A 26,944-nucleotide genomic window follows, 5' to 3' on the forward strand; every position below is an offset into this window, starting at 1 on the left:
TATATAATCTCTATGTGATCATAATTTAAATACCACAACTATTCTCTGGAGTCGTAATCATTTATATACGGAGTGTTGCCGCTGTGGGACTGTGAAGCTGAGATCTCGTTAACGGGCGGGGGTGCGAACACGCGTCCCGCACCTCGCTCGCCGGATCAGGGTCAGGTCGACTTCAGGACGTTAACACAAACAAAACCTCCAGCTTCACTACGTCCCGCCGCTCGCTCCATCTTAACACCGTCTTCTTTTTAAACTCTCATGAGAACGCCGTCATGGCAACACACTGGAGTAACCATGGTGATGCCTGATAAGGATGATGGGGGGGGGGGGGGGGGGGGGGGGGGGTTGGAGATGATGTAGATTGTCATGGCAGCAGGGGGTGGGCGGTGGAGAGAGAGTGGGATGAGAGGGGTTGTATCAGCTGAGGTGTCAGGAAGGGTTTCGGCCGTTGTGTATTTTTTTTCTTTCTTTATATCCTGGAGAAATGAATCCAGGAGTCGAACACTTGTTTCTGGGAAAGTTGTGATTTGATGCAGGGTCTTAAAGAAGGGACGCACTGATATCGGCCTGATCCAGATGTTTACAGCTGGTTCGAGGACGGATTAAATCCTGGAATAGCCTCAGTCCATTCCCTCTTGTTACCTCACATAAAGGAAGTGATTCTCATCTGATAGATTCCAAATTGTTAAAGTTAACAATGACTCCTCCACGCAGACAAAAGTTAGTCATGGAGTTCCACAGGGTTCTGTACTGGGGCCGATACTTTTTTGGATATGTTTCCTTTAAGAAATATCGTCAGAAAGCATCACGTACATTTCCAGATGTTACTTATCTATGAAGCCTGAAGAATCTAACGGATTCAGATTTTTCTAACGAGGGCTACGATGCTTTAATTCCAATTCTTAACAGGATAATTGAATATTTTGTGGAAAAGACACAAACTGCTATCGTGCATCCCTGCTTAAAGAATGTTTTGAAATGACTGTGCACAAAGTTCTGGAAATTATTTGGATTTTTAACTCACGTGTTAGAATCACTAATTCTGGAATGATAGACTTTTAGAAAAATAATGTGAATCTGAGATGTGGGAACCTGAAGTTTGTTGCTGTGCCCTTGTTTACTTTTTTCCCAGTGGATCTGGGCTCGTCGGCCTCGTCTCGGACTCTGGTGCTTGTGTTTGTTTTGTGCAGGGGGAGCTCGGACCGACTGAGCCTGATCTGACCTTTGACCCCGAGACTCAGCCTCGTTTTACTACAACTCTTTCGACTGCATCCTGAAACCATTTCCCCAAACTTCCAGTGGTTTATCTACAACACGTAACATCTGCTTTCCAGGACATCCTGCTGTCGCCTCGCTGCATTCGCCTCTCGCCCTCCCCTTCTCTCGTTAAGAGTTTATATTGTGCAGGCTCCTGTGTGTGTGTCTGTGTGTGTCTGTGTGTGTGCGAGCTGGCTGCAGGGGTCATTGTGCTTCTTCTGTGTGTGAGTGAGTGTGTTGAAGGTGACGATGAGGATGGACGCAGCCAGGACAGGAAACGGGATTCTGATCATGAAATTCTGACGACCCACAAACTCAACACCTTTTAAACGGTCCCCATCTCACACACACACACACGCTCACACACACACACACATGCATGCGCACACACACACACTCACACACACACACACACTTGAGGAGCTGAATAGTCCCGTTTTGGTCACAGATAAAAAAAATTCCACCAAGTCATTTACATCGTCACAACACCAGAGGTCACCATTCCACACAGAACCAAGACATCAAACCAAAGAGCTAGAGATTCATATTTATCGGTATATTATATATTAGTGTGCTAATGCAGGACTTTTTCAGTAGATATAAACTCTCCATGCTTAGAATGTACACATACCACACTATGATTCATTACACAGTTGGTTTTTCAATCACTATTAGTTTAGTTTATTTGTTCGAGTCCACGCGGAGTTCATAAACGCAGTCTCCGCCATTTTCTTCTTCGTCTCTCCATTTTTTTTAAATTTTCTCTCCCCCATAAGTCGTTTTTTGGTCCTTTTTTTAAACCGCTCTCTTTTAGTGTCTCTCTCTCTCTCTCTCTCTCTATCCATCCATTTTTCTTGCACGCCCTCTCTCTCTGCCACGTCACGTCCAGGCCTGTTGCAGCGCTCCGCCATCGCTTTCTTCATCAGCAACAGGAGACGAGAGGAAGAGGAGGATGAACGAGGTTATTCCAGAGCAGCGAGGGACGGACGACAGGGGAGAGCGGATGAACAGAAGGAGAGAGAGACAGAGATTGAAAGAGAGAGAGAGAGACAGAGAGAGAGAGAGAGGGAGAAAGAGAGAGAGAGGCATTTCGCCCATTGTGCCATCATGAGTCGGTCCTGCTGCAGCGTTGCCATGGAGACATGCTGACCGGTATCTGTCGTTACTCCAACATGGCGTCCAGCTGGTCGGCCAGGTCATCGAACATGCTGCCGATGTCGTCCAGGATACTGACTGTGGTCTTCTGCTCAGCCACAGAGCTACACACACACACACACACACACACACACACACACACACACAATCTTAAGATCTGGGTTTCTCATCTCACACTGCTCACTGTTTGTTGCTAAGCACCAGCAGCCTTAGTTACCGTTGCTATGCCCGCCTGTACATATCTAGTTAACACTAATAGCAGATCTACCATCGTTAAGGCTGATCGGCCGTATTTATATTTATTAAGTAGTTTTTTGCATAATCCTGCTAAAATGATTTTCAAACAAAAGTTGCTTCTCATTTGTAGCAAACTGACATGAAACCTGTCGCTGTGAATACTGAATAAAAGAAAATACAAAATAAGAACAACTAAATCTTGATGCCTACACACACGATATGATGCTAAAAAGCTGATGCTAAAGCTACATGTCTTCAGTAAAATCAGTAATAGTATTTGTGTAGCGTGTAGTGTGTATATGTGTGTGTGTGTGTGTTACTTACTCCTCCTGCCGCAGTATCTTATCCTCCACCGCCCGCAGAGCCGCGGCCAGCGACGCACTGGTCTCCTCCAGCTTCTGATGCACCAGAGAATCCACACAGAAGTCTGGTGATGTCGCAGCAGCCGGCGCCGTCACCCCACCGCCGACCATCCCACTGTCCACAGACACACCCCCGATGGAGGACCGAGGGGGCTTGACGGGCGGCGGGGTGGGGCTGGGAGTAGCCGGAGTCTGGGGAGTCTGGGGCGTGGTGGGGGTCTGCGGCGTGTGGGGACTCTGGGGAGAAGGGCTCGTCGGTTTGGCGTTCGGAGGGCTGGGGGTGTTTGAGGAAGGGAAGGACGGGGGCGACGTGTTCTGCCGGGTCACCACAGAGTGCAGCTTGACTGGGGCTGGGAATGGGTTCGGGGAGGGGGGGCTGGTCATGGAGTGGATGAGCTTGGACGGTTTGGGCGCCGTGGGCGGGGGCAATGGTTTCGGCGAGACCGGTGGAGGAATCTTCTTTCCTTCCACTAAACAGAGAGAGAGAAAGAGACAAAGAGTTACAAGACCCGAATGATTGTTTTAACATCAGTGTGCAGTTATTTCCGAGCACTTTTTGGCTCCAGGACGTAACTGCAGAGTGACTCCCCCCCCCCCCCCCCCGTGTTCTCACCCACACCTGACGCAGACACACAATCATACACTGTCAGTACCTGGGCTTCCAGGTGTGCCAGGGCCTGGCAGCGGGACCCTCTTGTTGGCAGGATGTGGGGGCGTCTGTGGTCCTCTCTTCATCTGCCCCACTACCGGCTTGGGGGAGACTGGCGGCTTCGGTTTTCTCTGCAGAACAACTTCGTTGACCACTGGAGCTGCTTGATCCACACTGTCCCTGCGAGGAGCAGCAGTCACTTGCGGTTGAGGTTGGGGTTGGGGTTGATGGTTGGGTTGAGGTTGAGGTTGGGGTTGATGATGGGGTTGAGGTTGAGGTTGATGGTTGGGTAGAGGTTGAGGATGGGGTTGGGGTTGCTCCGTCACTCCAGCATCCTGGCCACCGGGAACCGGGCGGCGTTTCATGGTGGCAGTGCCGTTCTGGTAAGGTACTGGCTGCGAGGTGTTCGGCGACCCAGTTTCCACAGGCTCTCCATTAGCGGCAGCCAGCTCTGCGTAGCCTTCGGGCTCCTTGTCGCGGCTCTTGGGTCTCCGTTTGACGGTGGACGACTCCTGGAGGGTGAAGTCGGAGCCGTTGGGGTGGGGCTTGGTGCCGCGCGCTCGTCGCTTAAAGGTTGCCGTGGCCTCAACGCCGGCGATGTCCTCCTGGGCGTAGCCACCGTCTCCCTGGGGACTTCCCTCGCCGTCGCCCTGCAGACAAACACAAAATACACACTAACGGAAAATTCATACATTCGTGGCAAGGGGTGATTTTTGCACAAATACTCAAAAACATTGATAAATGGAAAACATCGATAATACTAACACAACGTTACATGTAGCACATTAGATCACGTTATTTAGCACGTTACATTAAATCACATTAGATTGACGGATAAACAGACAGAAAGATAGATAGATAGATAGATAGATAGATAGATAGATAGATAGATAGATAGATAGATAGATAGATAGATAGATAGATAGATAGATAGAACGATAGAACGATAGATAGGTAGAACGATAGATAGATAGATTTGACAACATATATATATAGATAGCTACCTGTCCTTCTCCTTCTCCTCGACCCTGGCGGCGAATAGTGAGACTTCCCTCCTCTGCAAATGGCAGATTCTCTGACGAGCTGCCGCTGCCTCCAGAACTCGGATGGGGGGAGGACGGAGGGTGTGGTGAGGACGAATTTACAGTGGGAGCGGAGGTTTCAGGTTCAGGTTGTAAGGCGGGACATGGAAGAGCGGAGGGAGTCGGCTGGTTGCGCCTGGCAGCCGCCACCAACTCGGTGACGGGGCCACTGATGGTCCGCCGCCGATTCACCACTTCGCCGTCCAGACCAATGGTGTCACGTGTCGTTTTTCCCACCTGATTAACACACAACCACACCATGAATCAACAACATAAAGAAACATGTATACTTGACATTACATGTTCACCAACAACGAGACAACAAAGTGTTTTTAAATACCTGCAGGAAATTCTTCTGTATCGCCATGCCTTTGGCTCCTCCCCCTATAGAAGACATTTCCAACATGGCAGCGATGCTCCTCACACTGCCCATGCTGTTCGTCTCCACAGCACTGGGTTCCACAGACACCCCAAGATCGCTGGCTCGCCGCTGTTGGTGGTAAGGCACATCCAGCATCCCCCCTGTCGTGGTGAGTGTGGGCGGCTGTGCGTTGGCATCTGACAGGTTGGAGTTGGAGCTGGAGATGGCTGAGCTGGAGCGCTTGGGCGGGGGCGGGGGTGGGCCTTTCTTCTTCTGACGCAGAGCCAAGGTCTGCGTGTGGTTGCGGTTGCCGTTCTTGTCCTGGTTGCGGACGGAGTGGCTGCGACTGACGCGGGGGGTCACTGTGGCATATTTAACTCCTTCCGCTCTGATGACCTTTGAGCTCTGACTTACAATTACCTCCGCTTCTCCTTCACCTCCTCCTCGTCCTGCCCGGTCATCACACTCGCCATCTGACACGGCGTATCGGTTGAGACTGTGAGCACGTTTCTTCTGGAGCGCCGAGGGTTCTGCTCCTTCTCCCTCAGCCAGCTCAGCCTCTGGTGGGAGGCAGAGGAGAGGGACCTGTGGTTGTTGGATCTCCCTGACCTCCATCCCCTGCGTCTGCGGGTGAGGTTGAGGTTGAGGTTGAGGTTGTGCCTGGTGCGGTGGCTGGACTGCAGGTTGCTGCTGCTGCTGCTGCTGCTGCTGCTGCTGCTGCTGAGGCTGAGGACCTGGAGCGCCACGGTGGGTCGGAGATTGAGGGGGGTGTGAGCGCGGCGAATGAGGTCTCTCTCCATGGATGTACTGAGGTTTGGTTTTGGACTGCGAGGAAGCTGTGCTCTGGACGGAGGAAGTGGAGGAGGACGATGAGGTTCTAGACTTGGTAGGAGTGTGAGGCGGCGTGTAGGGAGGGGCCGGCTGGGAGTGGGAGTGGGAGTGGCGGTGTTTGCCTTGAGAGGAGACGCTGCCCCTGTGGGAGGAGGTGCTTCCCTGGCTACTCTGCTGCCTCATAGTCCGTGCCTCCTTCTTAGGCGGGCCAGTACCTCCTCCCCCACCTCCTGCCGTCACCTCATCATGGTCTTTACTGACGCTGCGTGTCCGTTGAGCTTTGACCTCCTGACCTGGCTGCGTCATCGCACTCTGCAGCTCGGTGCTCAACTCGCTGTCCTGGAAGGTGCTCATCTTTGGAGACATGAGCTCTAAAGAGACGGAGAGGATGATCTCATTGATACAGAAGTTTAGATCTCATTTAAAAGTTGATCATAATCAAACTATCGTCTGTTGCTTACCCTCTGGAGGCGGACTGTCGATGGACATGACTTCCTGCTGCTGTGTGATTGGTGTGGGCTTCTTTCGGAGGGAGCCCCGGCCTTCTGATCCGCGCTGCATCTCCGCCAGTCGCTTCACCGCCAGCATCAGCTTCTTCTGGTGGCCTTTAGCATCAACAGATCGGAGTTACGGTCTTATTTAATTCAGAAAAGTAGAATATAGATAATTGTTGATGTCTGAACTTCTCAGCCAACGGAGAAAACCCATTTCGACCTTGTTCCTTTGGTCGTAGGTGAGGGTTGGGACACTGCTCACATATTGAGCTAGCTAATGCTACTTAGCAGTTCACAGACACCAAAGAATTCTATTTTTCCCTTTGTATTTTTGACTTGTTTGATAATCTTCTAATTAATCGTTTGTTAGTCGAGTCGTGATGAGATTCTAAAGCTTCGAAGGAGTTCCTGTAGCTATCAAGATGACTGTATACTCCAAAGTAGAAAATGCAGTGTAACTGTACGACTTACCCAGTTTGGTGACGCCTATTTCCTGCAGGTCCTCCCAAGTGATGTCAGTGATGAAGTCGATGTTCTCGTAGCCGTTCTGCACTAACACCTGGTGGTACTGGTTTAGACCAATGGCAGACAGCCACTCTCCTAGATTGGCCTATAGGAACACCAGAAATATGACTGGTCACCAGACGAGCCAACAGTAAACCAATCACTGACACAGGGATCGGACTAACAACCAATGGACACATCTAGCATATTAGAAGTATTATATAAACCATAGACTGTAAACAAAGATGAGCGACATGACTGCTCCCCAATGGCTGGCTGCAGTATAGGTCATAAACCAGTGAGACCTTGATACCGATCACCACTGCACACATTCCTGCTCCAAAGGCACAAGATGTTTGTATCCAGGATATTTTGGATTCGTTTATGGAAAGTGGGAGGAAGTGAAGACGCGTCGTCCATCTTTATTCACAGTCTACGCTCGGTTGTCCTTTATCTTTTATAACAAGACAAGTACGAACTAACTACTTCTTCACCAACTGCTACATTCAAACTCGTCATGCGTCGTTATTCTTTATTCACAGTGTACGATATAAACTAATGAGTGCTTCACTATACCAGGTGAACGTCTCTGGTCATTAGAGTGTATGTGTGTGTGTATGTGTTGTGTTTTACTCACAGGTTTCTGATCAGGAAGCCACTCTGTGATGCTCAGCTTGTTTATCTCTGAGGTCATTTTCTTCCTGTGACCTGGTTTGGTTATTCCAATCGCAGTCAGATCCTAAACACACATAGACACACACACATGAGAAGAGCAGCAGGTACAGAAGTGACATGAGGAGCAAAGTGTCTCCAACACTCCAGCACATGTGTCTCTCACTCATTCATCAACACACAAACACACAGAGAAAACCCCTGAACACAGAGAAACCAGTGACGTCTAATGGAAGCTTCTGAGCAGAAATGTAAATGTAGCAGAAAAGCGAAGGAAGCAAAGGAAAAATGTTTCAGCGAAAAAGGAAGAAGAAGAAATCAATTCTCCACGATGTCGTCTCAATTCAACTCGCTTGTTTTCTGTCGTGAATAAACAAACTAAGAGAATGAGACATCGTACGACATCAGAACTTTAATCGACTAGAGAACTGCATCTTCCTGACGATTTCTGTTTAGTTTTGTTGGTGTAATTCAGTTTGTAGCTGTGGTGGACACACAAGAACAAGACGCTATAAACATTCAACACCTGTTACACACACACAAACACACACAGCTGCAGTACTCATAGATAAGATACAGATGTGACACACACACACACACACACACAGTGGGAGGGACGAGGATTTTATTATCCAATAACAAAGCTTTTTTCAGGTCAGCTCAGCCCTGAACTCTTCATCATGCACAACTACAACCAGATAAATAATTTATAAAGGCTATAAATTATTTGTTAGTAGGTGAGTGTGGTGGAGTCGCTCTCGTCCCTCGGAGGGCAGCAGTGTAGAAGGTGAGGGGGGGGGGGGGGTCACAGGGTGCAGGGATTCATTTTTACATCTGTCGTAAATGTAGTTGCATTTATTTCTTTTATTTATTTATTTATTTATTTGCACACTGGCAGCTCAAAGTTTATATATATATATAACTTTATTTATCTTCTCGTGACAGTTTGCTTATTTAAAGCAACTTATATTTGATATATATTCATATTTTAGAGCTAATATCCAAATGCTCAACTATTATCCACTGTCACTCATTTTGTAAATATCATAATATATCTTGAGGCCAGTGAGAGACTCAACTGAACACATCAAGTTTATACCTGAAAACCTCAATTGACTTTACATGGATTTCACTTTGGAAGCATGTTTTTTTATTGGGCTTTGAAACATCAGATTGAGGATTTGGAAAAGACCCAGTTCTGGATCCTGGTGAAGAGTTAGATGACACTGTCAATTAGAGATCAAGCTCCCGCCAGCAAGAATTAAAACAGCTGTTCTTTGTGTTGGGCTGAGCTTCATATTAGTTTTAGATTTCCAAAATGTCAAACTACTTTAACAACAGCTCTCATGCTTTTAAATGTGTTGATCTTGATCAGGTTTCGTTCGACTGCCGGTGCAGTGACGACAGGTTCAAGGGAACAAGGGGTCAGCGGGTGAACACCAGGCTCAATCGGGGCAGGAGGCAGGGACAGAACAGCTGAGGGAGTTTGTCTGAGTGGTTTAATCGTGCTTATTTCACATGCATCCTGAAAACATCGAGGACAGCACAAATCCAAATCTTTCCATTGGGGTCCTTGGAGGTGGCTGCGACCTCTCTGAGGTTCAGGGGGTCAGGGTTCAGTTGCCTTACCTCTGGGGTCATTCGGCTAATGGTGGGCAAGTCATACCCAGCGCCCACGAAGTTCGGAGCGTAGACCTGCAGCTGAAAGTCGCTCAGCCATTGGACAACGGCCTCTGAGCTCTACGGGAGAGAAGACAGGGGGGGATGCGGTCACTGGCTCCGTGTCTGCTTCCTCAACAGGGCCGAACAGGGTCGGACTATCAGTTGTAGTAACTAGCATTAGCTGCTTTGGGCATTTAGTCAGTCAGTTCACGTTAAGTTTGCTCTCGCTCAAAACCCTGTGCTTGCACTCAACTATCCTCTGCTTGTCCTTAGATAACCTGCGCTCCTGCTTCAGCTCTTCTCCTCGCGCAGGTGAAACATCTGTTCTCATCTGCTCTTGGATGTCAAATTCTGTCAAATTCCCCGACCAATAGAATATCCGGTGTAGTGTTGACAAATGAAATGGCCCCGCCCTTGTTTTTGGTTCCGTTTGCTGTTGGTGCTGTTCCCATAAGATACAAGGACAGTTTCATTTGGAATTTTGACAAACTTGTTGCATAAAAAGGTTCAAGAACAGAAGAGAAATCCGTGAGCAGACGTTTCACATGTGCTTAGTATGATTAGAACAGTTGATAGTTGCTGTAATGTTTTGCTCTAAATGCTGAAGCTGGTAAAACCTCGACATGACTCCCACATTCCTCCTGACGCTTTTATTCTTTTCATTCTCCTTCTATCTTCTATCTTTCTCCTCATTTCTCCTTCTGACACATTGTCGCTAAAAGCTGATGGATGCTCCGTCTCCTCTTTCGTCCTCTTTAGCCTGTCGACAGGAATATTAGGAAGCTGAGGAACCACGACTGTAGCTAACAGATGGCCATGAGAACATGGCTTACATGACACACACACACACACACACGCAAGCGCAAGCGATTCACACAAAACTACAGCCAAACAACAACCACCTGCTATTTAAAAATGCTTCTTGAATTTACACAACGAGACATAAATGTCTCCGCACATTTAAAACACACACGCTACAGTAAAAGACAGATTACTGTACATGGTGTGAGCTCCGATTTGCCAACTACACACATGCTATGTTTACTGCTGGGCACCTGCCAGCCAACACACACACACACACACACACACACACACACACACACACACACACACACACACACACACACACACACACACACACGCTGAGTTGCCTGAGGTGCATCGAGCAACGTTTGAATCTGAGAATATTTATTTCAGCAAATGAAGAAAAACTCTGCAATGGAAGAAGAAAAGCTGCAACTAAAAGGAGTGAATAATGATGGATAGCAGGTCGTAGATAAACGAGAAGAAGGACAGGATTCTCTCGCACAAACATACACACACACACACACACACACACACACACACACACACACACACACACACACACACACACACACACACACAGACACACACACAGAAGATTCCTCGTTCACAGACGAGGATCCTCTACGCTCACACTCACCGTATCGTGGCTGCATCCGAACACTCGCAGCACGGACGAGGCCAGTTGCGAGAGAAACCACTGGGACATCTTGGTGTGTGAGTGTGTGTCTGTGTGTGCACGTACAAGTGGGAGAGCGTCGCTGTTTCAGTGACTAAGGAGCTACATTGTCATCACGCTGCAGTTACAGAGTCGTGACTTTCATGCTGGTGAGTTTCTCCCCACTGGTTGTTTGAGGACTGAATCTGTGGGATTTCTTTGGACTGTCCTACCTTCCCCTCGACTGGCACCTCCCCCTTCCTGGTTGCCGTGGCGTCATAAGGCGGCGCTTCGTGGAGCGGACACCCCGATTGGCTCGATGTCCGGGAGGAGCTGGCAGAACCTGCCGGGAGAAATACGATTGGCCCGTTTCAAGATGTGACCAGTGAAGCGTCGATCAACAGATGAGTTCAGCCATCGATGAACTGGTCTCTGGTCAGTTTCATCCACTGCTTTGACAAGCGACCAATCAAATTCTCACTCTCCAAGATATAATACATCTTCTCAACCAATCACACCCGTCTACAATCCCTCCTACAGGCCCTGCCTCGGCCATCTGTCTGTTAAAGCAGCCAGGATCTGTGTGTGTGTGTGTGTGTGTGTGTGTGTGTGTGTGTGTGTGTGTGTGTGTGTGTGTGTGTGTGTGTGTGTGTGTGTGTGTGTGTGTGTGTGTGTGTGTGTGTGTGGTATATGAGGACATCTTTAAACTCGTGACTCTTGTTTTTCTAACCCAGTTCTCTCACTGGTTTTCATCCTTCCTCTCCTGCTAAAGTTTGGTCGCCATGACGCCGTCCTACCTGCAGGTTGGTCCACGGACTTGGACTGCTCCAGGAGATGCTCCTTAGCTTTGGCCGACTGGGACAAGACCGTGGCGAGAAGCTGCAGAGACACACAAACTCTATTAACACACGTGGGACAACCGGGGGGGCAGTGAAACAACCTGTAAACACACTAACACTATGATATATGGACGTATCCTGGAGAAACTGAAAATGTAAAGAATTCGATTCGAGCCCTGTTTCCAAACACCTGAAAGTATCTTTGTGTGGCAGCTTTTTCATTTGTATTATTCTGTTTGTGCACTTGAGTGAGACGTCTTGGACACCGTGGTAAAGAGGAGTTAACTAAAGAAACATAAAGTAACTGAACTTCATAACTAAACTGTAAAATAATTTTACTAAGCATAAGCTGCACTCCGGGGTGTTTAAATTTGATCCTACGTTTTTATTTATTTCAGAAGAAATGTATTATTGACCTTGTTTGACTTTAACACGACACATCACAAATGAGCACTAAATGATTTGCCTTTAAGGCTGTTTCAATCTCCAGTAAATCACGATATAGCTTCATTTATTATTTAGTCTTCGGTCTGCAGGAAACTCCAAACACCTGTTCATATATTCACAATTAATCAGCTGCAGTCGCTCCCAGAGAACATCGATGTCCTTACGTAAGAAAGTTCCCTCGTGGGGAAAGGAATTGGTCTGGTGCTTTTTGAGTTTGCTTTCAGAAACACGGAAAAATGAGGTCGATTTATGATGTGTAGCTAAACAACGTGACGCCGACTTGATGTTTCACGTTCATGTTCTGAAGCTTCGTGTGTGAGCGCTGCGATAGAAATGAGACTCACGTGATGAGGAGTGAAAGAAGAGACAGAGAAGACAGATGCTCGGAGACACACTGAGCTGCACTGAGCTCTGATTCTGCTGCGTGGATGTTTTAGTCTTTTTTTAAAAACTGCTTCTCCTGCAGTTTCTTAACAGGATCCAGGTGGAACATGTCAAACAGAAGCTTCAGACTAACAACATCACGGCTCTGGGGTTGTGTATACATAGATATGTGTGTGTTTGTGTGTGTGTGTGTTTGTGTGTTATACCTTAACCCCTTCAGCCTGTGGGTGGAGGATGTGTGAGGTGCTGCCGGCGCTCTGACCGCTGCCTGATGACCTCACACTCGTGACACTGCCAGAGCTGCCCACACTGCTGCGGTCGCCACCTGCAACACACACACACACAAACACACACACGCACGCACGCACACACACACACACACACAGATAACACCCATAACATACAAACATGCATTCACACACGCATGCAACCGCCCAAACAGTATGTATTGGTTTTGTGTTTACAAATGCACACGTGCAACAGATGAATGGATGCACGCACACACACACGCACACGCACACACACACACACACACACACACACACACACACACACACACACACACACACACACACACACACAGTGGTTTAGCTAACATCCAAAGCAACGTGGTAACATGTGTGACTCTCCACTGAAATGCACTGGGCAGCATGTGTTGATGAACTCGATGGACAGACTGTCGGACGACTGGAGGACAAACAGAAGAGGCGTAACCAAGACACAACTTTTACTTTAACAGACACACACACACACAGACACACACTCTCTCTCCATACGTCCAGTTACACACACACACACACACACAGACTGTCGACCAATGCAGATGGCTGCAGTCCTACACACTGAGGCCTCTGAGTTGAGCTGAGTTCAGATGGAGGGATAAGCATGGGACTGCCAGGAGCAGGTCAAAGGTCAAAGAGTATCTGAAAGCCTTCACACATCATCACAGAGAGACGGATGGATTCTGATGCTGAGGTGCCGCAGACCCGTGAAAGGTGGAGCCAGTCAGAAAGTTTTGGAGCGGATGTCAGATACTGTTTGACCCCTGCTCGGAGATTTAAGGAGTCAGGAGTTGAGGGCTCAGCGCAGCGCGGCTTCGTTACCTGCCACTGGCTTGCGCAGTACCCAGATCTCTTCATTGGAGCCTCCATGGGGCCCGCCGGACGAGGTAGGAGAGCTGTGAGGACTTGCCTCTGAACCGCGACAACCTTCAACACAGAACACCAGTGTTAGCCACTAGCGACCCTAAACCGGCCCAGGAAGCAGAACTGTCGTTTGGCAAAACCCACTTCGGGGCAACGGAAAAACTTAACAGAAACATATCATCATCTTCTTGAGCTAAATGACAATGTGTTGGTGTGCAGCTGCTTATTCGCACGTCCAGGAGACACAGTGCAAAACCAGCGTCTCTGTCTCCTGGTGAAATTGAGTCTTATATTGACGCCGAGCTGCTGCCATTCGTGATCATTACTGTGTGGGTTCGAATCCCAGTTCGGCCGGGGTCTCCCTGTGTTTGCGTGGGTTTTCTGCGACTTCCTCCCCCAGTCAGACATGCATCAGTTTAACTGGAGACTCTAAATCGGCCGTGGTTGGTTGTTTGTCTCTGTACGACTACGAGTGCACCCCCGCCTCTCGCCCAATGTCAGCTGGGATTGGCTCAAAGGATGAGAAGTGTATATATTATTACACATCTCCTGCTGGCGACGAGGTTAATGATCTCACTCTGAACCAAAACCCTAAAGCGACAGGGACTGAAATCCAAAAAGAAGCTAAAAGAGGCCAAAGCTCAGTAGAGCTGAGGGTTACATCCCAGTGATGATTCTCCATTTGATCCATTCTTCACATAAATATATTGATTATTGCAGCATTAATGTTCTACATCACATATCCATAAATCTGTCTCCGATGCCTCGACGGTTACATTTAGATTCAGTACATGATGTGTTTGTGGGGTGTTGTTTACAGCGGCCTCCATTTAGAAATCTGTCACCAACGGAAGCGACGGGAACATTTTGAAGAATCATGGACGAGATGCTCCGACTGAAACTTATTGTTTTGGACAAACTTTGTAATCGGCCTCATTTCCTGTCACGTGGCAGTTTTAGGAAGTCGAGGGTAAAGTAAGTTTGATCAAAAACACAAAGGGGCCGAGAGAGGAGGAGCTGACGGAGGAGGAGCTGACGGAGGAGGAGCTGACGGAGGAGGAGCTGACGGAGGAGGAGACGCCTTTTAAAGGAGATTCATACTCACACACACTTTCATACTCTCACACACACACACACACACACGCACACACACACACGCACACACACACACAGAAAAAATACAGCATATACTGTGTATAGATATATGAAAACATTTATATACTCATAGTACATAAATAAATCCATAACATGAATATCTGTGTATATACACATAAATACTATAATGTACATACACATACATATATAATGCATCCGTTAGTGTGTGATTATATATGTCAAGCCTTGAATGGAGCTGCTGTAGTGCATTTGGAGAGAGTCATAAACCATTATAACCTTAACGAGGGTATATAAATGGTTTATAGGAGTGACCCACAGAGCTCTGGAGAAACACACACATATATATATATATATAAAAAATACTCCATTTGTTTCACAGCGCCTTCTTGTGGCCATTTTGCGTCCCTCCAGGTGAACCCTTTGTTTTAACCTCCTTTGATTTCGACTTAAATCAAAGAACTCAATTCGTTATATTTTCCTTCTGCAACATTTGTGTTTCCAGACGAACTGTGAGGCAGGAAAATGAGTTTGACTCTCCTGGAGGAGGCGAAATGGCCTCGAGTGAAGGTTCCCAGGGTTCAGAGTTCAGGACCTTACCTGCGAAACACTCAGGGTGACATTTCCTCACAACATGTTTGTGTCTTTTACATAATTAAGCTTGAGATTTGACACCTGATAATGTAAATGCATGATTTCAGAATGTATTTTCTAATGAGAATATTCTGACGTCACAGAAGCGTTGCAGAAAATATCACCCGTTCATGTCAGAAACTCTTTGTCTCAGCAAACTCATGATAGTTACAGACATTTTCACCTTTTATAAGCACAAAGTTTTATTCAGTTATTCCCGCCCTTCACCAGAACCGCACACACACAGACACACACACAGACACACACAACCCTAACCTTAACCAATTCACATCTTTGTCTTTCTATTGCTGTGAGGACATTCATTGACATAAAGCGTTCCCTAGCCCCTTACCCTAACTGTAACCCTCACAGCTGGATGTCTGCTCAACCCGACCCTCACGTCAACCTCACTCTGAAACCACACATCTGAAGAAATGTCCCAACAACCATAGAAAGACACGTACACACACACACACACACTCTCACACACTGAAGGTAAAAGTGCACGGTGGTGAAGTGGCATTAAAATGATCAGACATGACAATAACACGCGGGACAAGGACAGAACAGAAAACACTGTCTGGTGGGAAAGTTGTGTGTTGGGTTTGTGTAGGAAACGAGGAGGGTCGTCCGAGGAGCAATGACGAGAAGGAACAAAGAGGAAGGAAGGAAGGAACGAAGGAAGGAAGGAAGGAAGGAACGAAGGAACGAAGGATGGAAGGAACGAAGAAACGAAGGAAGGAACGAAGGAAGGAACGGAGGAATGAAGGAAGGAACGAAGGAAGGAACGAAGGAAGGAACGAAGGAAGGAACGAAGGAATGAAGGAAAGAAGGAACGAAGGAACGAAGGAAAGAAGGAACGAAGGAACGAAGGAAGGAACGAAGGAAGGAACGAAGGAAGGAACGAAGGAAGGAACGGAGGAATGAAGGAAAGAAGGAACAAAGGAACGAAGGAACGAAGGATGGAAGGAAGGAAGGAAGGAACGAAGGAAGGAAGGAAGGGATAAAAAATAAAGACGAATAATTGAAGCACAACTCAACTCAGGTGAAATGAGGTTTTGGGGTAAAATCCTGAAACCTGTTCTTTAAACCCCCCCCCCCCCCCCCCCCCCCCCCGTTCACATCCTGAAATCTTTGTTTCCCTAATGAACTTCACAACGTTACTTTATCAACTGAGAAGCTTCCTCCTACAACACGGTTCTCTACGACATATCTGGGCTCTATCGAAGAAACAAATTCAGAGATGTCAAGAATAATGTTGAGATGTTAGGAAGATAAATTCATAATATTGCGAGTCGTAATTAAAAGAGAAAATCTTTCATAACATGAGGGAGGAGAACCAGAACTATCTGGAGTTTCCTTCTGGATGTAAATCTGGAACAAATCTCATTATTTATTGAGACAACGTGACACAGATGTGAACAACGATAATGTCACAGTCGACCAAACATTTCCTCAAAGTCCAAATGGAACTTTTTTCTTGTAAAATCATGACTTTATATTTGTGATATTACAACTTTATTCATGTAAAACTTTTACTTTATTCTTGACATCTCAGATATATTTTTAATGGCCCTATAATACAATACTATAATATATATATAATACTCTTCTCTTCTCCTATAAGCTGATTAACATGGTAGTAAAAACTCCACGGCTAAGAATCAGAACTAATATGTGGAGAAGTAATTACAGAAGATAAGTGTTAGCGTATTAAATGTCAACGACAAAAAAAGTTTGACCTTTGAAAGTTTTTCTGGACCTGTGCTGTGTGACTGCATGTGTCAAATATAAAAACACATTTCTCTGTTGTATCTGATCAGCTAAGAAAATGATGCTAAAACTAACAAGTGGCCTAAAGACGTTAGAATCTGATCTGAAATCTGCCCCTGGCTCTCGTTTATGAAGATGACAACAGCAACAACAGAAAAACAAAAGTTAAACAGTATGAGCAACACATAAATCACATAAATAATGATCCATAACAATAAAACTTTAATGGATGCCTCCGACATTTACAACACCAATTAGAATCTGACGTGACCAATAGATTTTTTTTATCCTCGCGGAGACGTAATTAAAGAAACTCCAGCGGAAAGCATCCCTTGAAGTTTTAATAATAATAATAATAATAATAATAATAATAATAATAATAATAATGAAAAGGGGGCGTGTACCTGGGGCAGTGGGTGTGTCTCCCTGTGGGGTTGTCACGGGCGACCTGCTATAGCCAAAGGAAGTAAAAAGTGGAAGCAGTGGCTGATGGGAATGTGGTGGAGGAGGAGGCGGTGGAGGCAGGATATGGATCTGATGGAACGTGGTGTCGTTGCCGTTGACTACCGCGTTGGCAGGGGCAACCGTCGCCGGGGGAACCAGCGGTATCTTTTGAAACTGTTGAGTGCAAATGACTGTGCTGGCCAAACCTAGATAACAGCCACCGTGACGACACACCCACACACACACACACACACACACACACACACACACACACACACACACACACACACACAGCCAGCCGACAGTGAACCAGCGCCACGAACAAACACACAACAGAACACAGAGTTACACGGAAGAAAAGGGGGAAAACACAAAATTAAAAACAAAGGCTGAAGTCACAAAATTAAACAAAGGAATCAAAGGTGGTGAAGAACGTTAGAGGACGAGAAGGAGACGACGAACAAACATGGCCGTCGTTAATGAGATGGACGGTGAAACCGAAGAACCTGATGAACATTAGCTGAGCTTTTATATGTTTGGATGTAAAACAGGTGTTTAAAACTTCCAGCAAACTCATATAATATATTTTCTGTGTTTTATAAAGTGTCAAAATGTGGTCAAATGGATGAATTACACATTCATTGAAGTGCTATCGCCAACTGTTGTTTAATAACGTCAAGAACACGTTTCATATTTTCTGAAAAGACAGATGAAATAAATGCTGAGCAGGAGATTTATTCGAGTTACAGAAGCTTGAGGAACTGTACGAGAATTAAGTTGTAATATAACGTGAATAAAGTCATAATTCTACGAGAGATAAAAGTTGAATAAATTAATCATAATAGTGAAGCCAATGCCACCTGGTGACTGGCTGCAGTATAGGTCATAAACCTTGCCTTCTCCATGTTAGTGGATGGGACATGGCGTCTTCAGTCCTGGAACGTGGGCGGAGGCGGAGACGCGTCGTCCATCTTTATTTAGTGTGTGCTTGTTTGTTCTTTCTCTTTTTACCTTCAAACAGTTCTAGTCACTAACTCGTGTGATGACTCATCGTAGTTTACGTGCTGGAGTCAAATGAAAAGACTCCCGGTGGTTTCCTGCTCTGACTGTGATGACGGCTGCAGAACGAGCTTCAGTTTAACTGCTGCACAAAGACAGGCCGAGGAGGAACGATGGGAGAGAACAATAATAAAAAATGGATGAAAAGCAGCTGAGTAGAGGAAACCTCGCACTAGAACAGCTGATGTTCACAGATTCATCACTGAGGCTGTTTCTGCTTCTCTTCGACGAGGCTCTGGACGTTGGGACGATGCAGCCGCGGAGCAGGTGAACGGATCAAACACAGCGTCGAGAGAGTAATGGCGAGGACGGACGTGAGGACAGATAATGAGAGTTTTGTGAAGCGGACAGTTACAGAGAGAGACGGACTGAGACCAGCAGACAGATGTCTACAGAGAGACAGACAGATGGACGGTCAGAACAACCAGATCTACACACACACACACACACACACACACACACCAGTTAGGAACATGTGAGGCTCTGTGTAGCGGTGATGATGCATGTTCATGTCCTCCCTGCTCACGTCTCAACAGAGACATGAACGGCTCATTGTGTTGCTCTAAGATGGAGGATGGAGGTTGAGCTGCTCTTCTCGCCCGTTAAGTTATGAAACACAGATTTATTTGTATCTCTGTCGATCTTTTACTTTATTACCTGCTTGGTTTAAAGGTTCAAAGGTTACATGTATATATATATACATGTATAAGGTGTGTCTCAATTCAGCGGCTGCATTGGTCTGCTTCCTTTTGAAAGCTCCTACTAATGCCTCTTTTCATCCCTGAGAAACGAAGCCTCCAACTGTTGGATCCTTTCCGGCCAAACATATCCCAGAATTCATTGCTCTTCACCGAAAAAACGTTTTTTCAAAGAGGTAATCGTTTTGTTGAGACGTCTGAGAATCAAGCTCTGACTCAACCGAACAGTTGATGGTTCACATGTTTAAAAAACACTAAACAAGGGGCATTCAAACTTTCTCATCGTGTCCAGCTCCATCTCTGTTGCTAGGCAACAGCGATACGAGCGGGATGAGCGGATCTACGCGGCCGAAGGAGGAGACGGACTTTGTGGACGTGTCCTCTGAAGGACGCAGCCGCTGAACTGAGACACAGCTAATGTATAAGAAGGGTTTTCTCCTCACTGTGTTTACACCAGTGGTTCAGAGCCTGTTCAAGCTACAGCGGCTACATGATTCTGAAATGTGATTATTAAAACCAAAGAGGATTAGATTTATATATATATTTATATTTTATATAAATGTAAGTTTGTTGTCTGTTGTCTGTCTCTTTGTTTGTCTGTTCTCTTTTTAACATCAACATGAAAATGTATCTTAGAGTCCGAATCAATTAATGTAAACTTTCCCTTTTTAATAGATAAAAGTAAAGAAGTAAGAAGCTGCTGCTCTGAGAAGTGAAACCTCATCATTTTGTCTGTGTTGTCATCACTTAACAGGTAAATTCACACGTTCATCAAACTGCTCAAAGCTTTTTGCTTTCACTGAGGTTCAGGTGTAGAAAAGTTAATATTGTGGTGGAGGTGAAGTTGAGATGGTTCACGATCATGAGGCTGTGATTACGTCTCCACTACTGCAGGTACAGCAGCTGCTTGGTCCCCGACTCAAACATCTTCTCTCCACTGAACCTCTCTGGTTCGATTCCTCTTCTGTGTTTTATCCAAATATGTGTCGTGTGTTCCCCATGAAGACATTTTAAACTCTCACACACACTCACTCACACACACACAAACACACACACACACACACACACACACACATCGGAGGGTACACACACCTGTGCGTTTGCTGATGACTTCCACCATGGTGGACGGGAAGTAGCCCACCCGATCATTTCCTGTGCGGTTGTCATGGATACAGCCTTTCCAGCGTCCATCGGGGTGCTGCTCCAGAACCTGTCAGGAGCAGGAGTTTAATCTTTACATTTAAATAAACTATTTCATGTATAAATACTCTTGTGTATGTAAAAATATTATGTCCCAAACTGAGTTTACTGGTTTAATATTATTTTTAAGCGAAGTAAAAACAGAATTGTAAAACTAAGGCCGAGAGAAGAACAGGGAAATGATTAGTTCAGGCGCTGAGGGAGGGAACCTTGGCATCTGTAAACATCTGTATTACTGTGATAATCATCCAGAGGCTGCAGAGATGATTCAGGCTGGACGACAGAATACCACAGCTGTAAAACATATTTACTCCCAGCAGAGACAGAGGGAGAACACAAGCAGCGACACTTCAGAACATCGATCAGCGGATCTGAACCACGACACAAACTGGACCGAGTCCCACTGACTCATGTTTGAGTTGATGTGAACGCAGCCTGTAGCTCCTCCTAGAGACGGGAACGAGTACTTACAGGACGAGGGGCCGTGCTTTTCTCCAGGAGGTTCAAACATTTTCCGCAAGTGACCTGCATGTGATATAAAGTCATATCTACCTGTGACGGCTTATCAATATCACAACCTCTCAAAGCCTGGACTGACTTATTAAGATTAATTTCTATGGCTCATATTCATAAATCACAATCTGCCTCATGGGGTTTAACAAGGTGCAACAACCTTTTAAGGTTCAAGGTCTTGACCTTTTCTGTTAAGTGCCCAAAGATAATATATATTATGATTTGACGCTTATAAATAAAACTGAATTGAATTGAATCCTCTGATCTTAACGCTCAACAAGACAAAGGAATAACTACCAAGAAAACTACTGTTTTGTATTTTGTTTTTGATGTTGAGAATTGCCAGTGTGTGTGTGTGTGTGTGTGTGTGTGTGTGTGCCGAGTCGGGGTAAGAACCTTTTCTTTAATGCTTCATTCAAAACAACCTCCGTCTATGCAAGTGCTGTAGGTTCGAATCAGAGATAATCTGTGTGTGTGTGTGTGTGTGTGTGTGTGTGTGTGTGTGTGTGTGTGTGTGTGTGTGTGTGTGTGTGTGTGTGTGTGTGTGTGTTACCGTAATAACATCTCCTGCTTTGATATTCAGGCTGGTCAGGTCGTAGTTGTTGCAGTAATCTTTCAGAGCTCGAACTTGAAGAGCCGCTGACGCATCTGAGGGACAGAGAGACACTGAATTATACCTTTAATATTATCTATCCATCCATTCATCCATCCATCCATCCATCCTTCCATCATCCATCCATCCGTCCAACCTCTTAGCAGTTGCTTGATCTCTCTGCTGGCTTGCGTGGCACTGAACTGGTAAACGATATCCAGCGCAGTCTGGCTGTACGTGTTCCTCACTGTGGCATTGATACCGCTCTGTGGAGGAGAAATTAGTATTATTATTATTATTTTGAGACAAGGGTTTAAATTTCTGACCTGTTACTGGTAATTGTCAATTTACGTTAGTACCAAAAACAAATATTTCTTGGAACTATTAATACAAAGAAAACTCTCTATCCAGCTCCTCATAAATCAGAGTCCGCTCGTACTAATTAAACACCTCAGGGCGTCAACAGAGAATAATCTGTGCTCGCTCGTTCCCTGCAGCTCTTCCTCTAATTACAACCTCCCCGTATTTTTTATTTTCAGGCGAGTCGCCTCAATGTGGTCTGAGTTCAGCCTGAAGACGCTTCAGGGCAAAGACTCGTAACCTTTAACAGACCCGGGATCTGAATGACAAAGTTAGTTTCTCATGCTAGAACACACTCAGTCATTAAAGCATGTCGTCTCGCTTGCTTTCATACGACCCAGAACACGTCAACACCAGATTATTCACATCGTCTCTGGGACAACATTTAATGTTTCCCAAGCAACCCTGTCTGAGAATACTGCTGCTGGTTAAATGCATCATGCTGGATATTCTCCGTTAGATGGGACTTGGCCTTTAAGTGAACTGTATCAGTGTCATGTGGTTCATCAGCTCAGTTACACTTACGTCCAGCAGGAGTCTCACGGCATCGGTCTTGCCGCAGAGAGCAGCTTCATGCAGAGCGGTGCCAGCTTTGGTCTGTCTGTTGATGTCGATACCTGCCTGGATCAGCAGTCTGGTGCGAGGGGAGAGGAGGGTGAGTCAGGGAGGGAGGGGGGGTGGAGGTGGAGGTGTGATGGGAGATGAAGCAGAGAGCAGGAGGGGAGGAGAGGGTGAGACGTGTCAGAGGAAACACAGATGAAGACACAGAAACCTGAACCTACGAAGCAGTCGTTTCAGACGTCTGCATCCTGTCTGTGACTCTGGGTCGGTCTGTTCCAACTCTGGAGAAGTCAGTTTTCAAAATACAGTTTCACTCTTCAATGAAATGTGTCATTTCCTGAGGAGTTTGGCAAACGTCACTCAAACTGGAATAAATAGTGCATTTTTGGGGATTAACGCACATTTGACGAGAACCTCCGCAATCAAATTGCTTCCAGGCTTCATCTGGGAGCGAGTACAAAACAGCCTCTACAGCGCCGATGGGCCCAGAGAGGCAGCGAGCTCCGTCTCTGAGGTTTGGCTTCGTCAGGACTCATCCTGGACCGTCAGGAAACCAAGAGGCGAACACGTGTCCCTCTGTACAAAGAGCTGCTGGCTGAGCAGAGGGACTTCTGGGCTGTACCCCACTTCACCGGCTTCCTCCGCGACCGGAGCCCAGATGAACAGAAACCGATGATGGATGGAACCTTAAATAGTTTGATGCACGACGCCACAGTGTAATTGTAAAGTGTAATTTTCTAAAAGCAAAGATCGACTCATTATTTTGCCCTCGTGTTTACAGATCCTGCGTCGTCGTATGTCAATGTCGCAAAATGCTGCAAAAACACCACCGGGACGTTAATTGTTTGTGTTTTTTCATGATACAATGAATATAGAATATCACGTGTTCTGGTTGGTGTCAGTGTGTGTCAGTGGTTGTGTGTCTATGTGAGTGTGAGTGTTCCAGAACACTAATGAGCATCATTTATCACTGTCACCTCTGGAGGGGAACACTCCGCTCTGTCGACTTCAGGCTCGCTGTCTTATCTTCCCTTGGTTACAGTTGTCTCTCGTCTGTCAGAGTCTCAGAGTCTCGGAGTCTCGGAGTCTCAGAGTCTCAGCGTCTCAGAGTCTCAGAGTCTCAGCGTCTCAGCGTCTCAGAGTCTCAGCGTCTCTCTCTGTCTCTGTCTCTGTCTGTGTGTGACCAACACACTCAAGCTGCTTTCACACAGACACTGAACTCCGGATAATCTCCTGACGTCAGTTGGAGGGTCTGTAGTAAAAAACCCCTCAGCTGAACGTGTCCGACCGGAAAATCTTCTGCTGTGTTCGTCATATTTGAAAACTCTGGAGAAAGTCTGGACATTTTCTAGAGTTCATGACTGAAAACACACACACACAGGAGTGGAAATGTCCCGTGTGTTGTGTGTTGTGTGTTGTGTGTTGTGTGTTTGCTTCTGTGACGCACCGTTCTCTGTTGATCCTTCATCCCAGAGCTTTGTGCTGGATGCTGACATCACCACGACAACAACTGTCAATTAGCTGTGAGGTTATTTTCCAAAACCGTCTGGAAAGAAACGAGTGTCCTCTGAGAGGAGATTACAAAGACTTGACATTTAGCGTGACGGGGCGAGTGGGACGCAGCGTTTCCAGTCACGTCAGCTGTCTCCTGAATGGATTGAGGAGCGTGTGAGTGACGCTGCGGCGCATTTGTTCCATTATTCCTTCAGTGTATTGGCCCTGTTGTGTTACACATGTGTTTTATCAGCAAGCTCAGGAGTGTGTGTCTGTGTGTGTGTGTGTCTGTGTGTGTGTGTGCCTACCTGATAATGTCTATGTGTCCGTTCTTGGCGGCCAAGTGGAGAGGAGACGTCCCGTTGGGGTCGGTGGTGTCTCCTTTTTTGGGCTCCAGCAAAGCAGCACACATGTTACTGGAGAGCAACAACTGGACCACCTACACACACACACACACACACACACACACACACACACACACACACACACACACACACACACACACACACACACACACACACACACACACACAGACACACAGATTATCTCTGATTCGAACCTACAGCACTTGCATAGACGGAGGTTGTTTTGAATGAAGCATTAAAGTAAAGGTTCTTACCCCGACTCGGCCGAACTCGCAGGCCAGGTCCAGAGGGGTTTTCCCTGCATTGTCCACGATGCAGGGGTTGGACTGGTGCTGCAGCAGCATCTCAGACTGGAGACACAGAAAGACAAGGATATTAAAACATACCCGGGACAAAACCTGTCCAGAGGGTCACGACACGTCTTCATGCACACACTTGATCAGACAACATCTTTATGTCGGGTTCTGTTGAAAATCAAAAGAGCTGAGCAAACAAATGCATCAGCAGGTGCATGCTAATATACTTCTATTAATAAACTGTTCTGCTTTGCGTCTAAAAAAACGTGCATGCTTTTTATATTTGCTGGTACATTTCCTCAGAGAGTCTGTTTACAGAGATTCACTGAGTTTACATGTTCACATTAAATTGTGTCGTTTCTGAGTTGAAGAGAATTTCCCCCTGTGGAAACGCACGACTGTGAAATCAAGGAAAAGCTTAACGTCCTCAAAGACTCGTTGTGCTTTTAGTTTTTTTTTAATGCACATTAAAAATGGAACAAATGAGAAGAAGACTCTTAATGAGATTCCTTCGTCTCGGGTAGAAAACCTCAAATATTGTTTGCTGGGTCGTCGCCTTGCTCTGCGTTAAATGATTCATTTTGTAGTCTGCAGTCGGTTTCACTGTCATTTTGTATTAATCTGCAGCTGAACAGTGTGGATTAGAAGTTAAGCCCCAGTTTAACACATAGTTATTTAATCTGGTGGAAGCTTCTTCAGCGTTGAGCCTGTGAGCCTCCCCCCCCCCCCCCCCCCCCCCCTGGGTTCAGTTCACTGCTGTGGTGACTCTGCTGTGTTGTTGTCTCTCTGGTGAAGCTGCAGTGGGAGTTGAGACTTTCAGCTGCAGCTGGAAACAACACGATGACACAGCTCAGATGATGATCTGAACCTGTGAGTGGCACGTGTCGCTCTGTCGCTGTCACTCACCACGTCGTAGTGGCCGTGCTGCGCTGACAGGTGCAGAGGGATCTGTCCTTCATCCGATTGGCCGTTGACGGACGAACCAGATTTCAGCAGCATCTTCATGGGCTCCGCCTTCCCCTGCCAGGCTGCGTAATGCAGAGGCCGCATACCTGCACAGACACACACACACACACACACACACACACACACACTTTATCTGTGTTTAAACCTGTGTGTGTGTGTGTGTGTTGGGGGTGCATGGGAGGGGGGTGTTACCCTCTCACCTTTCTGGTCTCTGATGTCGACAGCAGCCTGAGACTCCAGCAGCAGAGAGATGAGCTCCAGGTTCCCATTGAGGGCCGCATGATGCAGCGGAGAAAACCTGGAGTACACACACACAGACACACACAGACACAGACACACACACACACACACACAGACACACACACAGACACAGACACAGACACAGACACACAAACACACACACACACACGTTGTGGTTACATTTGTGAATTCACTTATTCACCATCTTCTCTTAAATGGGAGGCCTCCAGACTCACGGCAGGTTTAGACTAAACAATCGTGTAAAAACTAGACCACACACACGCACACGCACACACACACGCGTGTCATGTGGTAATGTCATGTTCGTCATGTTAAAGCTTAACATGACGAACAGATTTAGAAGCAGAAGGATTAAGACCAAACGTCTGATGTGGATCTACTGGAAAAGAGCAGGCGACAACGTGGGCTGATGGGAGATGAAAAGAGTTATATTATGTAAAGGAAACTGTGTGTGTGTGTGTGTGTGTGTGTGTGTGTGTGTGTGTGTGTGTGTGTGTGTGTGTGTGTGTGTGTGTGTGTGTGTGTGTGTGTGTGTGGAGCAGCATACTAAACAGTGCAGTATCCCACAGTGACCTGCTCTGGTTCATTCACTACAGATTGCTTGTGGGCGTCTGTGGCTCGGGAGGTGGAGCGGGTCGTCCGCCAAGCAGAGGGTCGGTAGTTCGATCCCCGGCTCCTCTCGTTTGGAAGTTTCCTTGGTTACATCGTATTAGAGCAGAGCTGAGTTTGTTTCCTGTCTATTTAAAGACATTATTTGCAGTTTGATATAAAGCACAGCTTGTTACGTACTGTAAAATAAAGTTTATATAATGTTTTACTTGTGAGCCACCACGGGTCTGAAATATCAGTTTCAGTTTTGTGTTGAGCACGTGTGTGTGTGTGTGTGTGTGTGTAGAGAATCCGACCACACACACCGTGATACTGATTTCCTGAAGGTCCAGTGTGGGGTTTTTTCCGCTTGTCACCACAAATCACATTTGATCGGAAGCATTTTTTTAAAAATATGTCCAGGATTCACAGGAAGAGGAAACAGGGATTTTGATATAAAACATTAACATCTTGTTTGAATCGTG

General features: G+C 46.4%; 1 protein-coding gene and 1 long non-coding RNA gene across 14 annotated transcripts in view; one reads left to right on the forward strand and one right to left on the reverse strand.

Annotated features, from left to right (window-relative positions):
* The first annotated feature begins 811 nt into the window (after nt 1-811).
* LOC117766371 lies at nt 812-26,873 on the forward strand. Its single transcript, XR_004614700.1, has 3 exons — nt 812-949; nt 9,729-9,732; nt 26,860-26,873. It is a non-coding gene; the product is annotated as an uncharacterized LOC117766371 (long non-coding RNA).
* The window catches only part of caskin1 (CASK interacting protein 1), a 73,192-nt gene continuing 47,376 nt past the window's right edge, over nt 1,129-26,944 (reverse strand). The window contains exons 4-26 of one of the 13 annotated variants that reach the window (XM_034593310.1): nt 25,811-25,908; nt 25,551-25,696; nt 24,603-24,698; nt 24,292-24,422; nt 22,454-22,562; nt 21,726-21,834; nt 21,530-21,642; nt 20,356-20,473; nt 17,467-17,712; nt 13,502-13,606; nt 12,605-12,723; nt 11,526-11,607; nt 10,962-11,074; nt 9,234-9,344; nt 7,570-7,671; nt 6,900-7,038; nt 6,396-6,539; nt 5,827-6,305; nt 5,083-5,796; nt 4,665-4,979; nt 3,665-4,334; nt 2,974-3,481; nt 1,129-2,516 (exon numbers count right to left, since the gene is read on the reverse strand). In XM_034593310.1, coding sequence (XP_034449201.1) covers nt 2,420-2,516; nt 2,974-3,481; nt 3,665-4,334; nt 4,665-4,979; nt 5,083-5,796; nt 5,827-6,305; nt 6,396-6,539; nt 6,900-7,038; nt 7,570-7,671; nt 9,234-9,344; nt 10,962-11,074; nt 11,526-11,607; nt 12,605-12,723; nt 13,502-13,606; nt 17,467-17,712; nt 20,356-20,473; nt 21,530-21,642; nt 21,726-21,834; nt 22,454-22,562; nt 24,292-24,422; nt 24,603-24,698; nt 25,551-25,696; nt 25,811-25,908 — 4,864 coding nt within the window. In that variant the 3' untranslated portion in view covers nt 1,129-2,419. Of the gene's footprint in view, nt 2,517-2,973; nt 3,482-3,664; nt 4,335-4,664; nt 4,980-5,082; nt 6,306-6,395; nt 6,540-6,899; nt 7,039-7,569; nt 7,672-9,233; nt 9,345-10,961; nt 11,075-11,525; nt 11,608-12,604; nt 12,724-13,501; nt 13,607-17,466; nt 17,713-20,355; nt 20,474-21,529; nt 21,643-21,725; nt 21,835-22,453; nt 22,563-24,291; nt 24,423-24,602; nt 24,699-25,550; nt 25,697-25,810; nt 25,909-26,944 lie in introns of all 13 variants that reach the window. The other 12 variants (XM_034593304.1, XM_034593307.1, XM_034593306.1 and 9 more) reach the window with 12 other exon arrangements.

The sequence above is a fragment of the Hippoglossus hippoglossus genome, chromosome 8 (assembly GCF_009819705.1).
Source record: "Hippoglossus hippoglossus isolate fHipHip1 chromosome 8, fHipHip1.pri, whole genome shotgun sequence".
Classification (NCBI taxonomy): domain Eukaryota; kingdom Metazoa; phylum Chordata; class Actinopteri; order Pleuronectiformes; family Pleuronectidae; genus Hippoglossus; species Hippoglossus hippoglossus.